Below are 18,625 nucleotides of genomic sequence, written 5' to 3' on the forward strand. Positions count from 1 at the left end.
CTGCGTTCTGCATGTGTATGTCGGCAAGAGCAAAATGTCTACAGCAGAACCCATTAATACAGGGGCTGCTGTCAAAAGGTTAAGAAGATCATTGATTTCAGGAGATATCAACGAGTTACTACGGGTAAGCATGGGATAGGTCTATAGGCTACATTTTAATAGACGACATTTCCAGGTGTCATGTATTATGTATAGCTTCATATTATTTGATCTCATCTCATTCAAACCAAACACTTGAATAAACATCATTAAGCTTTTTAATCTATCTTTGATTAAAAGTTAAAACGTTTTCATCATCATCATCATCCAGTGACACGATCATCACCATCCATCATTATGATCAGCATCATCATGATCACAAACATTGTGCCCTGTATTTTCAGTACTGTGAACACCACCACCACCATCATCATCATCATCATCATCATCATCATCATCATCATCATCATCACCAGCATCCAATGTCTATAGGCAGCTCAAGTGTAATCCTCCTGTAGTTCAACGAATCTGTTTTGTTTTTTGTTTGTTTTCTGCAGTTCCGGCAACGAAGAAGGCGTAAATCTCAAGTGTTACGACGAATCACTACGGATAACGAGTATCTCTCCCAGATACAAGACTTACAAGATGGACTCGATGATATGAAAGACAAAGTCGAACTTTTTAAAGCCAGACGTAGAAAGAAAAGAGGTAGGAACAGTGTGGTACCTAGTAACTGTGATGACGAACTCGATACTTTGACGGATTTACTTCTGTCTTGTTCTATGGATGGCATGATGATCGTTGTCTTCAGGTGTATTCTAAATCTAATAATGAATTATTGGCTTCGATGAAATGGCAGCGAGGGAGAGCATCAGGCTCATGTTTGCTCGCGATCAAAAGGGATTTGCGAGAGTGGCCAAGGTTTTATCAGTAGATAACTACACCCGAGTAAAACGTAATCTGCAACCATTGTGCAACCGGGAGGGGGGTTGCTTGGACATAGGGGTGCCTCCAAATATGTGTGACGGGGATGATCAGCCACATTGACCCCTATTTTGAACACACTGTCACTATGGGGGGAGGGAGTTATTTTCATCAGACATAGCCTATCATGATTATGCCAAAATAAAGAATTCGTGGGGTCGTCAGGTTTAGGGGATGAAACCAACTGACTTTACATTAAAATGTCCTTTAGGACCCACAACTTACTTAAATCGAAAAATATTTTACGAAATGTAAGTGTAAAAGGGTATGTGTACCCTCATTTGTTTTACGAATATGGACCAAATTATAGCGTCACATACACGTCATTGCGTTCAGTCACAATAGTTCATTATGTAAAAAGAGGCCCGTTTTAAACATTACACTTTGTTAAAAGTTGCATCTGAATAGTAGTCAGCTCTCAAACAATACTGTAGGCCAGGCCTATATGTTTGTTAAGGAAACCTGACCGCTATGGACTGTGTTTTTTACACAATAAACCACTGTGACAGAACGCAATGATGTAAATAAACGATGGAGAAGGTTGCTTACCACGTTTATCAAGTCCACTGAGGGATGTCTTAGCAGCGTTGCCCCACACAGTATCGCAATAATCAAGTTGCGGAATGATGAGCGTTTTATACAAATGAATGAGAGTTTCCTTGGGCAAGATGTTTCTCAGCCTTCTTAACAAACCATTACGTTTAGAAACGGAGCTTGAAATCTTCTCAATGTGAGAAGACCAAGTGAGGGACGGGTCCAGCCAAACACCTAAGTATTTGAACTTCTCAACATTCTCGATGACAGACTCATTGATATAAACCTCAAGCTCCATGTCTTTACGAGCAAGTATTTGGGCAGTACCTAAAATCATCCCTTTGGTTTTTTTAACATTGAGTGTGAGGAAGTTGTGGTTTAGCCACTCAGCAACATGGGTGAGTTCATAGTTCAGAATGTCATTAATGGCCCTGATAGTTTTAGCTCTGACAAAAATAGCAGTGTCATCAGCATAATATAATGCTACCTTGGAGTCAGGATGGGTAACAACACTTGATAAATTATTGATGTACATGGGTAAAGAGGAGGGGCCCCAGTATAGATCCCTGCGGGACTCCAAAGTTTACTGGAGCAGACTGGAAATCAGTGTGGACCACTGAGTTTGTTCCCCAGGCAAAATAAGATCTAATAAAATTTAATAATACAAAAAATACCCTCAAGTAGATTAAGAATTTGTGCCAGACATTTACTCATCAACCCAGTAGTATGAAGCAGGACTAAAACGAATCAACTATCAGACATAAAGAACTATGTAAGTAGTCAAACTATCCTCTTTTGCACTATATAGATCTTATATTTATTTAGTTTTGGTCATTTTCATAAAATGTGAAAAAATACTTACAAAGTTACAAAAAGTATTTAATAAAATACTTTTAGTCTACAAAAATGCAAATATTCAAATTGACAAGTATCATCCAAGCCCATCGTAATTGCATGTGTACACGAAATATAAAAATGGTATAAGTCTCAAGTTGCAGCATCCATAAGGGTTGTTAATTGTTAAGGCACTCCTTTACCAAGACACATTTGGCTTGGATGTTAAATATCATTAAAAAAAATGTTCTGCACAATGTAAAAATGCACATTTATTACACTCCTCAAAAGATTTAAAGGATCAGTTGAATAGAATCAGCATTTTTGAAAACATTGGATATGATGATAATATTATTGATAATTGTGCTTGATCTTTCATTACATCACTTGTTCACTAAGCTGCAGACAAAATTCACTCATTACAAATATCCGCTATCACCCACATCATGAGGGGGAGGGAGGAAAATGGAGGCCAAAATTTCGATTTTGAAGCCATTTTTCAAACGTCACCACGGTCAAGGTCAAGTCACATATTGGGGTGAGTTTGTGTATGTGACGAGTGTGTGGGTCTATACGTCAAATTAGTGGGAATAAGATACCCTCAATGTATCCCCAGGGGTGGGGAAAGTCATTAATGTAACCGTACAAAAGATGACCACCCGGCCCCCTCCTTGTTTCTCTTAAGGTAGGGGTCTTAATTATGATAAATGGTACAGAACGACAAAACATATATAGAGTATTCATTTATGAATTACGTTGCACTAGTATGGGAGCTCAATTATGACCCCTACCCTCAGATATGTGAGGAGGGGGCCGGGAGATCATCTTTATGCGGTTACATTAATGACTTTCCCCACCCCCCAGGATACATTGAGGACATCTTATACCCACAATTTGACCTATAGAACCAAACACACATCACATACACAAACCCATCTCAATATGTGACTTGACCTTGACCGTGGTGACGTTTGAAAAATGGCTTCAAAATCGAAATTTTAGCCTCCATTTTCCCCCCTCCCCTCAAGATGTGGGTGATAGCGGATATTTGTAATGAGTGAATTTTGTTTACAACTTAGGGATCAAGTTATGTCATGAAAGATCAAGCACAATTATCAATATATTATCATCATATCCAATGTTTTCAAAAATTCTGATTGTGTAATTCTTTTGAGGAGAGTGTATTTCTCTCTAGTAGGCATAGGCAACAGAAGCAGGGGGAAGACACATCTACCTAAATATAAATAAAAATCCCTTTAAAAAGGGATGTGCTGGGACATGGTTGTTCACAATGAGTAACTTCATATTTCTTTTTGTAAAAATAGTCAAAATAATTTGAAGTGGCAAGATTCGGTTGGTTCAAACCCCAAAATCAGGCACTTTTTCCCAGATACTGATGACTCAGTTGGATTCATTACATCATTCCAATTCTTATACTTCAATTCATATGCTCTTTACGTTGTTACTCCTCTTCAGGTTTACGTTCACCAACTTAAAGCCCAATATGAACAATTCCAAAATTTGACCCCTATGACCTCAAAACATTTTCACTCACCTGATGCTCCCTTACGCAGAGATTATCATCACTAGGTAATGTTTGACATTGAAATTTACCTTTACAAAGGAGAGCAATTCCCCCCATTGCTTAATATAAATCAACAATGACCTCATTTGACACCTAGATGACCTTTGACCTCAAATATCTCCACTCACGTATTGTCCTCCTACTCAAATATTATTATCACCAGGTTTGGATGGCATGAGTAGGAAGCAGACACTGTTAGGGTACAAACACCCCTACACATATACCCCACATACATGGATTGCTAAATGGTCTTGTGGCTTAAAAAACAACCGACGTTCGCACCTTATAGTATAGATTAATTCATTCATAGCTCTTTTTGTTTTTGGAGAATTTAAGCATACAAAGTAACAAGCAAAATTTCAAGAAATATTATTTATCAAAAGGTACCAGTACATATTACAGGCCTACACATACTGAACCCAAAAATAGCACCTTTAAAGCCAAGAATTGAATGTTTACTGATAATATTCTTGGTAACAAAATTCAATCATTACTTAGGACCTATGCCCTAAAGCTTCATTCTAGTTGTGACATATTTGTCATCATAAAAATAGACCCAAATATTTGAAGGTGATGTGTGCATCAATAGCTTTTGGTCATCATCGTGTTACCAGGAAATGTACATATTTCCAATATCCAGTGATCTTGCTTATTTATTATTAACACAGGTCTTCGATGTGAGGGATTCAACTTTTACCATGTTTACTGCATGTTACATGGTCAAACATGTTACATGTAGTTGAAAATTATCCAACACATATTAAGATAACAGACCACCACAGACAGACTAGGAACATGAATAGAGTAAGATGTGTAAATTAAATATGTCATCATAACTCAGCAGGTAGCTCTCACCAGAGATATTGGATCACATACCATACAACACACTGAGATACTGAACTCCAACAAAGCATGTGTGGTACCCGGTGTGTCTGCCCACATGATCCCATAGCCTGCCAAGATAAGTGTTCTAGTGAAGAGAACCAGCAAAACTTCCTAGTCAAGATTCAGAAAAATTATCTTCCTAAAACATATACCTATTTTACCTTAACATGCAAAATCAACACAATATTTCTGATATCTGCACAGGCCAATTTTAGTATTTCTGTTTGTCATAACCATTTTGATCAATTTTTTGCAACATTTTTACAAGTTTCCGTTTTCTTCATGAATTACTTATAGAAACAACAGAAAACAGAACCCAAGCAATAAGTGCTGGGTTGCCGTTGGCCACCCAGCACAAAAACAAATAATTTAAAAACAGGTCCCAGATATTTTTATCTACTTTTTAAAAATTGATAAAAAAATTTGACTCAAGAATTTTTTTGTTTCGTGGTCTGAAAAAATTTGGGCCAAAAAAAAACCAAACAGTTTTTTAAGATTTTCTCTAAAAATTAGCATTTTTATTTATCAAGTCATTGCCATTCTAAATATGTATACTTTTATATACTTTAGACCAACAATTTAGAAGTTATGAGCAGTGGTGTAGCCGGGGGGGCAAGGGGAAGCTGCCCCTCCCCCATGGGATTCTGGCCGCCCTGATATGTAAGATTCTTAGCCCTTTTTTGAACTTTTCCCCCTTAAAAGTTGGCTTTCCCCTTTTGCCCACCCTCTGAAAAAGTGTTGGCTACACCACTGGTTATGAGGCCCAAAAGTTTCTGAAATTCCAAGGTTAAGACCACCCTTAACAGAAGGCCCTCCCGATTCAGAAAAAGTATGCTTGCATGTTGTAAATAGCACACAAAATATTCTGTAAAATGTATAAAAGTATATCAGCTGAGAAGTGCATGGTGTGGTTTTTTAAAACTCACTTTTTTAAAATTCACTTTTTAAAATTCACTTTTTGTCAATCATGGCAAGTTACTTTGGTTGAATTAGAGCACACCATTACTACAATTTTGTGAGTGCATGCAAGTTTGGGCCGAGCAAATAAAATAGAAATAAAATATTTGCAGGAAATTATTTGTCAAAAAAATGGTATATTTGATATAATTTATAAAAATAGATAAGTGGTTTGCATAAATCAATAAACACACACATATAAATATACACTATATAAATTTAAGGTTACATAAATATTTTACATAGGAACTATATGTATATTGTTAAAATCCAAAATTAATCAATATATAAAGCTTAAAGGAGTATTTCGTGATCCTAGTATCCTCTATTTATGTCATTTTTCATTAGATATCCACGAAAAAAACCTATTCCCAAAATGTCAGTTGATTCCGATTTTGCGTTCGCGAGTTATGCATGATTATGTGTATTACACTGCTCCATAGACAATGCGTTGTAATTTTGTTCTGGTGCACCAGAACGAAATTCAAATTTCACGATATCTTTGCTAAACGAATTAATCTGCAAGAAATATTTTGTACATAAACATTATGTAGCCAGAGGTTTCCAGTGATATAAAAATCTCAACTTTTTTTGAGAAAAGTGGGGGATGAGGCTGTGGATCACGAAATGCCCTTTTAAAAGACATGTCTAATTACAAAAGAATTATAAAATTAGGCAGTTTGGCAAAATTGTAAGGTTAAAAACTTTTAAGCTCTAAATTAGTATAATTGCACTTATACCAGTGGTGCACCGACCTGGGAAGCAAGTTGCCCGCTTGGCTCGAAATACAATACCAGGGCGAAATTGACCAAAATTTGTGATGTGCATCTTCCGTTTAGCCTGTTTTAGGCCATAGTCATCCTATTTTGGCCCATTTTACAATGGCAAATCTTGTGTTGTGGAACCACATCACTGGGACGATTTCGCACATGTTGCCCACCTAGGACATTTTGTCCGGTACGTCACTGACTTACACTGCGACATATTTGTGGATGCAACCTTGGTCATATAACCCAACTCAACATCATAAATTGTGTTACTAATAATAGCTATATATAAATTTATACTGTATAATATGCACAATTGGATAGCTAAATATAAATTAAATTAAATATGCATCAAAATGACAAACATAATTATGTAAAATCTATGAAGATTATTAAACAAAATAACAACAGGACCCTGACAATATAATATATTGCACAAGATGCACAACTGAATACCTAAGTGGAAGAAGGGCCCAACTCCAATTTTTCACAAAAATAAGTTAGACCCAGCATTTTATTGCCCATAGACTGTGCTTCCTTGTGTGTTTAAGAAGGGCCCAAATTCACTCTCTAAATAGTCTTCCAAGTATATTTAATCATGGTTTTCATGGAAGAAAGGCCCAAATCCATGGAGTTGGGCCTTTCTTCCACAAATATTGGGTTAAAGTGGAATTTTGTTTATCCACGAAACCTGCTTTTCACTACAATAAACTTTCTTGTTAACATATTACACGCTTCTCCTTGTGCAATTAATCGAACAATTAACACATTTATGTAGCTATTTATATAACATCTGCTTACGGAACTAGTATTCGTAACATATTAGTGGAAGAAGGGCCCAACTCCAGCTCGTATTAAGACCTGTACCATTGCTATGGAAATTTACCATTTTCCATTGCTATATCATTCCACATATGTAATAATGAATGATCATGTATTAAAGGTTCCCTGTAGATAAAAACATTATGTCTCTAAAACTTGTCCAAATATGAAGTTTTTTCTCAATATCTCAAAATCAGTTTTGATGGAGTTGGGCCATTCTTCCACTCAGGTATTCAATTGGATCTGAACTGAAAGATACATCATTTTAGAAGTGGAATGATAAAATATGTAGACTACTGAAAAAAACCTTTATTTTGCATTTGAACAATAGCCAGCATTTTTGAAATGACTTTTTTAGCAATTCAGAAATTACATTTACTTTATTTTCAAATCTAAGCTCCTTGAAGTAATTGTATAGTATATAGAAGGACTATTGAACTAGAATTTGAACTTTTATATGTTCCAATTGATGTACAAAATTGGTGTCCAGCAATTAGAATGTTCTACTCTTAATTAATGCCATTATTAAACACATACAGGAATGGCAGAAATCTTAGTCTCTTTCTTTGTGTTTTGTTTTGTATTTCATTTTAGCTTTTGTGTGTGTGTGCTTGTTAGTTGCTACAGATTCTGGTCTTTCTTCTCCTTGCTGTGTTTCTTCTGCTTCTCTTTAATTGGATTCAGAGTGTGGCTTTTGCTGCTAACAGCACTACTGCAGTCACTGTCACTTTCTTCGGCAGAGCTTATATGTCAAAGAAACTTCCATGTCAAAGTCTTTGTTCTAATCAGGCTCAAAGGTTTCCTCATTGTTGATGTTGTCCAGTTCCAAGGCAAGACCTTTTGCAGGCTTGGGGGTGGGGCAAACATCAGTATTGTCCCTATTTTTCTCTCCCTCTCCTCCCTTTCCCTTTTCCCTCCCCTCTCCCTTCTCATTCCCCTCTCCTTCCCCTTTCCCTTGACTGTCCCCCTTTTAGGTATCAGGGGTGGGGGCAGTCTGCCCCCTGCCTACGCTACTGGTTCCATGGCAAGACCTATTGTCGGCTTGGGAGAAGCATGTACTGAAGTGGCTCTAGCTGGATTCGACTCATACTCATCGCGGTTCCCATGTTTGACAGGCGGTCCAAGCCTTTGTATCAGAAACAAACCTTTCTTGGCTCTGAGCATTAATGCTGTCACTGTCACTTTCTTTGGCAGAGCTTTGGCATTCCGAGCTTGGACTGCAACTTTTCTGCTTCCGGAGCAGCTGCTTCCTCCTTCATAGGTTCTTCCATATCAAAGTCTTTGTTCTAATCAGACTCAAAGGTTTCTTTGTTGTTGATGTTGTCCAGTTCCAAGCTATGACCTTTTGTCGGCTTGGGAGAAGCATGTGTTGAAGTGGCTCAAGCTGAGCTTGACTCATTGCGGTCCTTATGTTCATGACCATGTTCACATCCATGGCTGTGTCTACTATGTATTGAGCTGCTGTGCTTGTCATCCTTTTCCTTGTATTATCTTGTCTTATCTTTCTCATCATCTTTCTCCTTATCTGTTTCTATGCCTATTTTTACTTGATCTATGACCGTACCGTTTGCTGGGCGAATGTGACTGGCGGTGACCATGGGAAATCGATAGTAGAGATCCACCATAATTCCTGTCATCAGGAAGGTGTGGAGGTGGTGACCTGCCTTCCCAATCTTGTTGAGTGTAAGGCAGTGGTGGTGTTAGAGGTGGTTGTGGATAGTCATACCTTGGTTCACGGTCATTAGGTGTATCATATCTATCATCGTAAGGAGAACGATCATAGGTGTCATATGTGGGTGGAGGTTCTAGTGGACTAGTTGGGGCTGGAGGGTAATTTCTATTGTAATAATTTGGACGTTCATATCTAAGGTCAGGTGGTGGAAGGCCACTGTCATAGTGCGGATCATATGGTGGTGGAAGAGGCGATGGTGGCAACAGCTGTTCATATCTGGGTTTATAATGCGGTAGATGGTGATGTGGCGGCAAGGGCTCCCGAAATCGGGGAGGTGATCGTCCATATGAAGGGTAACGATAACCTGGTGACCTAGACCGTTCTCTTCTTGGCATGTATGGTCTAGGTCTAAATGGGGACCTTTCTCTTGATCTTGTGCGATTTCTCCTGGATTGCGGTGGTGACCAAGATCCTCTTCTCCCCTGTGGCTGCCTCAGTGGTGATTTCGATTTGAAGCGCACATGTCTTCTTGCTCTGTCTTGTTCGCTTGACCGTTTACTAGAGAGTGACCTTTTACGTGAATGCAACTTTGTTTTAACTTTTGTCCTTGACCTTGATCTTAACTTTGATCCGTTTTTCGACCTTGACTTGGATAGGGACCTAGACTTTGATCTGGATTTTGATCGCAAACCTGAGGAAGAACTTGAATGTGATCTAGAAATACTACTTGACCAAGAGCTTGAGGAAAAATGACTGTAACCAGATCTTGAACTACTTGACGATGATTGGAAAGGTCTTGTCTCAGGCACCGCAAAATCCTCCAAGGGATCACTCGCCTTTGTTGTTGTTGCTGCTGCTGCTGCTGGTGTTGCTGCTGCTGCTGCTGGTGTTGCTGCTGCTGCTGCTGGTGTTGCTGCTGCTGGTGTTGCTGCTGCTGTTGCTGCTGCTGGTGGTGTTGCTGCTGGTGTTGCTGCTGCTGCTGCTGCTGCTGGTGTTGCTGCTGGTGGTGTTGCTGCTGCTGCTGGTGGTGTTGCTGCTGCTGCTGGTGTTGCTGCTGCAGGTGTTGCTGCTGCAGGAGGTGGTGGAGTAACACAAAGTGCCTGAACAGACGGTACCTGAATATCTTTACTATTATAAAACAAAAAAAACAAAAAAAAACAATTTCTATCGATTATTTGAATTTCTAAGAAACTATCTATACTTATTTTACAACTAATAACAAAGACCACCCTGATTCAGATAAAAAAGATCACAAATCAGCCCAATTGGGCTGCTTGAGATGATCAGAAGTGCATGTGGCTTCAGTCTACCAACTGCAACTTGGACTTCAAAATGCAAGTAAATAATAAAACATGAGTTAGGATTAGGCACTAAAAACAAATTTGTTCGATCTCTGGATCGACCGTCGATACTGCTTCGATGCTTGTTATTAATGAACTATCAACTAATTAATCAGAATTAATGCTAAATTTATATTGGTCAATATCGCTACAGGCAAATATTACTATGTCATCACAATTAACAATAGTAAATGAATTGATTTCATAAATAATAACGATCGACCAAGCATCGATGGACGATCGAAAGATCAAACTTATTTGTTCCTATTACCTTAGAGGCAAATTTAAATTCTATTTATATTTTAACATTGATTCTTCTGAACAATTTAAGTATTTCTCCAGGGTTTTTATTTTTCATAACTATGTTATGTACCAGTAAATTTCTTGAACTGTCTGAAGGTCTAGTTTTTTTTATTTATTACTCACTAAAGTCTGTAGAATTCCTGGTCAGTCGGTGGGCTCCCATCAGGCTGGGTTGGCAAGTGTGTAGGCAATGGCGGAGCAGGAGCACTAGGCCGCGCTGCAGGCCCTGGACCATACGGTCCTGGCGGTGGTAGTCCTCCCTGGGGTGGCACTATTTGGCTTGGTGGAAATGGGCCTGATGGATAAGGTTCTCTTGGTGCAGGGCCTCTCATTCCTGATGGAGCACCTCTCAGAGGTGCTCCTCTCAAACTAGCTGGATGAGGACCTCTTGGTCTTGGTGGTGCTGGGCCTCTCATACCAGGAGGTGGGGGATATGGCATCTGTGAATTTGGTGGAGGCCCAATGTCTCTGTGTGGAGATGGTGGTCTTGGCCCTCTTGGATGTGGATATCTTGGTCTGGGACCGGGATGCCTGTACTGGTAATTGTCTGGTTGACCAGGATAAGGAGCAGTATATGATTGGACTGGCTGGGTATAAGTCTGTTTAGAACAAAACAAACCACATGCAGAATTAGTGAAATATATATTACATTACATCCAATTCATGTAAATGTTGTACTGTTCCAGTGATTGCATGCACTGTATTGGCTATTACTAAATGTACCATATTAATATCTACATGACCTTGCGAGTTCATTCATAAACTCGATCAATGAAGCGCACTGTTTTTTATTTCAAACACGAAATTGTGTGTGCTGGTATAACCGGTCCCTGGTATAACTTAACAAATAGTTGCACACTCAAAAATATTCGATCTTAAATAAATGAATGTTATATACAATGTCATCTTAATTAGTTGTGTAGGCTTATAATAAAATTGAAATATTTAGTAAAACAAGCAGGGGGTAGATAAACGTAAGCAGATCCAGGACTGTAGCATGGATTTTGTTTGGGGGGTGTCTGGGGTTAACCAGTGGACTTTGTGATTTTTTTCATTCAAAAAAGAACCGATATAAACGTTTTTACCGAAAAAGTGGACCTTTTGTAATTTTTCCTTCAAAAAATGGCTGAATTTCAACCTTTTTTACACATAAAGTGGACTTTTTAGATTGGCATTTTGGGGGTGGTGTCACACCGCCGCATCCCTCCCCCCACCTCAGGCAACGGCTTGGAGCAGGCCTGTTCAATAAAAATGAAATTGTGGAAATTACTAATTTCTGTGGTTAGATGGGGGGAATGATATTTATAATAAGTGCACATAATGATTGGAAACTATACTCTTTTTAATAGCCTGACACCTCTTGCATATTGAGATAGGGGTGACATAATTGTGATCAGATGGGGACAAGGATCCTCTCAGCAATAAGTGCTATTCCCTGCATGCATTGCAGTGGATCTGAAGAGGAAATGTTCAAAACTGAAAATAAATAAGACCACTCAGATATCGGGGCATGTGGATAGGTCCTGAAAACTTAATTAAAGCATTGAGCTTATTTTATTAAACAAAGCGAGTAATTAAATTATACTTTGAATGTGAAGTATTTTGTATGTATTTACTGCGGAAGAAGCAATTTTGTTGTTTTTACGGCAAGGAGTGTTGGGATATATCCCATAGCTGTTACCATTAATGATACAAACAGTATAAATCACATGAATGGGTTTCAATTGGTTTTATATGGTTCACAGGGCTTGAAAGAAGTGGATTAACATATTAAAAGTGGGAAGTTTCAAAAGGCCAATCAAAAGTATGATGTGTTATGCATGTTCTACTTTAACTGTAATAATTTCATCATGACAAAAATATAACTGTTTAATGCGATAGGCCTATAATAAATGTTCCAAACTGAGTGTATACGCTTGGAATGCAGGTAAATATAGTATAAATATATATCAGCAAAGGAACAAAGCACAAACATGTCTTTGTAATACTACTATCAATAATCTATATAATAATAGGCATCGTCTATCTGTCTGTGTATCTGTGTGTCTGTCTGCCTATTTTCTCGGAGACTAGGGGTCGCAAGTTCCTCAAACTTGGTGGGTGGGTGCAGCTTGACCCCATACAGAACAAGTTTGTATTGGTTAGTGGGTCAAGGTCACCCAAGGTCATCCAGGGTCAAATTAGTAAAAACTGTTTTTCTCGGAGACTGGGGTTCGCACGTTCATCAAACTTGACGGGTGGGTGCGTCTTGACCCGGGACAGAACAAGTTTGTATTGGTTAATGGGTCAAGGTCACCAGAGGTCATCTAGGGGTCAAAATAGTAAAAACTGTCATATGGGCATGCAACTTGGTGGGTAGGTGCATCTTGACCTAAGACGGAACAAGTTTGTATTGGTTAATGGGTCAAGGTCACCCAGGGGTCATCTGAGGTCAAATTAGTAAAAACTGTTTTCCGCCTATTTTCTCGGAGACTAGGGGTCATACGTTCCTCAAACTTGGTGGGTGGGTGCATCTGGACCTCAGACAGAACAAGTTTGTTTTGGTTAGTGGGCCAAGATCACCCAAGGTCATCCAGGGGTCATCTGAGGTCAAATTAGTAAAAACTGTCGTATAGGCATGAAACTTGGTGGGTACAGTCAACTTTTAGAGTCATATTTTTGGACGGTCATTTTGGGGTCATCCGGGGTCACCCAGGGGTCATCTAAGGTCAAATTAGTAAAAAATGTCGTATGGGCATGAAATTTGGTGGGTACAGTCAACTTTTAGGGTCAAATTTTGGACGGTCATTTTGGGGTCATCTGGGGTCATCCAAGGTCAAATTACTAAAAACTGTTGTATGGGCATGAAATGTGGTGGGTACAGTCAACATTTAGAGCCAAATTTTGGAAGGTCATTTCGAGGTCACAAGGGGTCATCTGAGGTCAAATTAGTAAAAACTGTCCTTTGGACATAAAACGGTGAGTAGTCACCATCAGCCAGGTAATCATGACAGCCGAGAACCGCCAAATACGGGTAACCGCCTAGTACACATATAATAGGCTTATTGAAAGTTTATAAGTTCAATTTGATAACGAAAACCATAATGTTTTGTTTTGTTATTATGGCCTGTCGCCGCCAAGTCGATTTCAATTGGTTCTATGAATGCAATTCCATTTACCTCTTACGGTGAATGGAATGACCGAAAACCGGTCGAAAACTTAAATGAGGTGTCAGGTCACTATAAAGGTACTATAACATCTAATTCTGAAACAAATTTGATCTCATTTTGGACAATCAACAAAATTGTGCCGTCTTATCGAATCATTTGGTTGTCGATCGTGTAAGTATTCGAGCATTCGAGCTAATAAATGAATGCTCACAAACAAACAATATCAACATTTGCATCACATAATCCATTTTATATGAGGCTAGATTCCACTGTGTTCTGTTTTATATAAGACAAATTTATTTAGTAAGTCCAGATGAACAGATTTAATATTCATTTTATTATGTTATCTACCTGGATGACTGAGAATATTCACAAATTTACAAATTTATTGCCATTATTATTTCCTCTTACTTAACAAAAGAAATTTATTAGAATTAAAAATTTAACAAGGTTTGAACCCACAACCTCTGGATCCATAGTCCAGAGGCTATACTACTATGCTATGAGTTGTTCTGCCAGAAACATGTTTGTTCATCATACTTATTGATTACAAGATACAAATGATATACTATTTCTAGTCTATTACTAATAAATGCGCATATAGTCTCCGATCAATAATGAACCTTGCCTTTGACTTTGGAAATGGACTATGGAAATGTTTATCAGTAAAAGAAATATCGCATCCGAACAAGGCCGTCCAGTGACTTCATTATAGAATGGCCTCGAGAATGGACTGTCTATAATATAGACTGGCACAAATCTCTCTTATTTGGGAAATATTCAACTGCTATGTCGTTCCTGTACTAATGTATGGAAGTGAAGCATGGTCAATAACAACAGACATTAAAAGAAGATTAGGGAGCTGTGAGCTGTGGTTCCTTAGAAGAATGATGTAGATCTCGTGGACTGATAAAGTGTCTAATGACGATGTCCTAAGTAGAGCAAATGTGAACAGGAAGCTGTTACGTGAAATCAAGAGTTAAGCAGCTCACATTCCTTGGTCATTCAAAGAAAAGGAAGGTTTTTGAATGTATACACTAAAAAACTTCTTGTTTCGGCTCTCATCCAGTGTCATTATGACTATGCTTGTAGTTCCTGGTATCCTGCTTTAACCAAACAAACAAAACAAAAACTCCAAATTGCCCAAAATAAAATCATCAGAAATGTGCTAAATCTGTCCCCTAGGTCTCACATTGGTGCTAGTGAATTCCAGGAGGTAAACTGGCTCCCGACCCAGTACAGGGTTTTCCAGATTATGACAAATCACATGTTTAGGATCCTGAATGGCAAAAGTCCTACTTATTTTCTTGAAGGTATTTCTAAGTCTAAAAACATACACAAACATTCAACCAGGTCAGGAACATATGCTTTATTCAAGCCTCGTATGGGCACCCATGGGCAAAAAACTTTTGTTTATAATGCAATAAATGTGTGGAACTCGCTTCCAAATTCTGTGCAATCCCAGCTATGTCAAGACATTTTCAGGAAAGAGGTCAAACATCACTTTTTTTAAAAAAAAAAAAAAAAATGAACGTGCAATAATATTTATCTTTTTAACTAAGGCTGGACCTGATGCATGTTTTTTTCAACATTAATATATTGTGTGTTTTTAATATTATTTTATTTTTGTTTTCAAAATTTGTAGGTAATGATAACAGTATATTTTATGTCTTATGCTTGCTGAACAGTTTAAATTTAGGGTGGTACTACACCCCTTGATGGGTGTGTGACTATTTTTTGTTGTTTTCTCGGGGGATAGTCATGCATGGGTGGGAGGAGTCGTGTGTGTTGTGGGGGCGGGAGTCCGGTTGCTGCGCTGGAATTTTTTGGTGGCTCAGGAGGGCGGTGCATTTGTTTTGTTTTAGGAAGGAGGTACCACTAGAATGTACCTCTTTTTCTTGACATATGAAATGGGCCGCTGGTCTTGAGTCGCTGGGTTTTCGGTGGGGAGATTGGGCTCCTTGCCCTTGTAGTGTGCATGGCTTTTTGTTGCCGGTGTGTGGTTGTTTCTTGGGAGGAGTGCGAAACTGGTCACAGGATTTGTCAGGGGGTGTGGTACCACCTTGATGTGTGTAATATCATATGTAAAGTGCAATCCAAATATTTCTTTATTTTTGTACCTTTAAGTCTTAGGCTCATCAAGGACCACAGTGGAAATAAGTGTGCTTTTAAATGTATTCTTTTCTGTGTTTTTTATCCTTGGTTTGAATCCTAAATAAAATGAAATTAAATGAAATGAAACATATCCTCCGAAAGGATGGTTTCGAGAACCTAGTTTTGACAGGACGGATAGAAGGCACAAGGAGCAGAGGCAAGAAATCAAGTGATGTGGTTATCAAATCTGAAAGACTGGCTAAAAGAAAGGGGAGCTGAACATAGCGACAGAGCTTCTGGAGATGGCCTATAACAGAGAATTGTGGCATGACATGATCGCCAACGTTCTAGGATATGGCACCTAGAGAGAGAGAGAGAGAGACAAATATTTACCATCCCTTTCCAAGTAAAAGCACTGTCAACCAAAATAATAGAAGGATGGACAAAATCATGAATCAGTTCAGTACACACTTACTTTGGTGTGGGTCAAAGGCAATAGTTTCATGGATCGTCACATATATCTTCACCGCTTAAACCATTAATACCAGTGCAGTTTTCAATTTTTTGTGAATTTGTTGTATTGAGCCATCATTTTTCCGCACTAGTATTCAGAGTACACCTCAATTAAATATGATCTGTCCCATATATATCTTTACTTTAAAGTCAAAGCTACAAAATAGCCTGAACTACATTTAAATTCATTGGGCAAAAATGTGATATTTTTGACCTTTTTCTGGTACCATTTTCATAGACCCTCCCTCGGGTCCATGGATAACGACTAGTACTGTAGACTATACATTAAAATCAACCCAATACACGGACCCTTCCAATCTGTAGGCAATACGCCTTCCAGTTCCCAGTACTTTGTGGGAATTCACTTTTACCGATTTGGGGTCACGCAATCTTTCTATATACCACGTCCATGTTTTCACTACATTAACGTTTGTGTAAGTGACTAAAACAACGATATTGTATCCGACCAATCAACGCAGCTTGGCATCGCGGGGATATTTGAAAAGGCTTTCCTAGCTAAATAATGTGCAAACATTTGCAAACCTTACGCGATAATATACGCAATATGGACAATAGGCCTAAGTCCGAGTCGATTGGTTGCCTTTTATTATTGCGCGTACCATGGGTCTATCAGACGCGTGCCACTTGAGCTCAATACCTCTCAGTTGTTGACAAGTGTCCCATCCGATATTGCGTCACATCCCGCGGCATAGATTTGTGCTACCATATTTGAATTGAAACTTGGGCGGGGCTTTTGTAATTGACATCGGAATCACCGGGCTTCGTTGAACAATTATTTGGAAGGGAGATCTCAAACAGATTGGACCAGTCGAGGAATCAGCGCTCAATGGATGTAATCAGTGGCATCGATTTGTGGATGAAGAGGAATGGGTTTTTGGCATTGAGAAAACTAAGGGGGGGGGGGTTACATGACTTTGGTATTTTTTTCATAGGGCATTATGTAATTATTTATTGTTACATTATCCACAGATGGAACCGAACAGAGACTGGTGCCTGTCTACTATTTTCATGACAACAAAAAAATTACAACAAACCTTGGTAAAACTAACAATCTACAAGGAATTTCAATACTCAAAAGAATGGGTTTTAGCCTATTTTGCACAAAAATCAGATCCTGTCTCAAAAAGCAAAACAGAAGAATGCATTTTATCTGAAATTTTAAACTCCAGGTGCGGATGCATTTTTTTATGATTTTGTACCACGACAAAATAAGTACAGTACAAGCGGAGCAATTTTGAAATTTTACCCCTAGTTGATTTTTGACCTTAAAAGACGGATTGATTTCTAACATGTTTCCCTCCTCAGGTTTATATCCGCCAACTTTTAGCCCAATCAGAGCAATTTTAAAATTTGACCTTGTAGGTTAACATTGACCCCTAGATGACCTTTCACCTCTTCACTCACCTGATTCCCCCTACCCAGAGATCAAATAAGATTGTCATTGAAGTCTGCCTTATCAAAGGAGAGTTATTTCCCCTTTACTCAATCTATTGATCTTTGACATCAAATTCTCCACTCATCTGTCCCCCTACCCAAAGAATATCATTACCAGGTTTGGCTGGCATAAGTATTTCTGAAACAGAGATATGACCATTAACACTTTTTACACAGACACACACCTATTTTAAAGCTTACAAATACAGAATTATACTGAAAATCCCAACAATATCAGACATCCAAAATATTTTCATACTGCTGAAAAGGACATTTTATTTATAGGTTAATGAACGCGTATTACTTGTTGGGAGATAAATTAGACAAAATAATGCACACGCGCTGATGTTGATGCATCTAATGTAAAGCCATGATATCTCCGTGTTACAAAATGTAAAATCTGTGTTACAAATTGGGACGATTTCCGTGATTTTCTGTTTTTCACTATAAGTGCTGAAAAGTTCAAACAAACATGCTTTAAAGGCGTATTTTGTCTTACCTTTTACTGTAGTATGGCCAGACTCTTGCATCGTAGGCCTAGAATTAATGCTATAATGGATTTTTAATGGTGGATTACTGCTAAATAATCATTTTTCTTTGTTTTATTTTGCAAATCAACACAAAAGTTTGACATTTAACACAGTTTTTCACTATTTTGTGGCATTTTCAAATTTCTGTGAGCAAACCCCGAAATCCGTGAATTTGTCCGTTTTTCCGTATCACGGAGAAATCATGGCTTTAGTCTAATGCAC

At 38.4% G+C, this 18,625-nt stretch overlaps 1 protein-coding gene across 1 annotated transcript in view; it reads right to left on the reverse strand.

Annotated features, from left to right (window-relative positions):
• Positions 1 to 8,868: 8,868 nt before the first annotated feature.
• LOC140151773 (uncharacterized) overlaps positions 8,869 to 18,625 on the reverse strand; it is a 30,561-nt gene continuing 20,804 nt past the window's right edge. The window contains exons 8-10 of the mRNA XM_072174110.1: positions 10,786 to 11,261; positions 9,913 to 10,147; positions 8,869 to 9,507 (exon numbers count right to left, since the gene is read on the reverse strand). Of these exons, the coding sequence (XP_072030211.1) occupies positions 8,869 to 9,507; positions 9,913 to 10,147; positions 10,786 to 11,261 (1,350 nt within the window). The remainder of the gene's footprint in view (positions 9,508 to 9,912; positions 10,148 to 10,785; positions 11,262 to 18,625) is intronic.

The sequence above is a fragment of the Amphiura filiformis genome, chromosome 5 (genome assembly GCF_039555335.1).
Source record: "Amphiura filiformis chromosome 5, Afil_fr2py, whole genome shotgun sequence".
NCBI classification, from domain to species: domain Eukaryota; kingdom Metazoa; phylum Echinodermata; class Ophiuroidea; order Amphilepidida; family Amphiuridae; genus Amphiura; species Amphiura filiformis.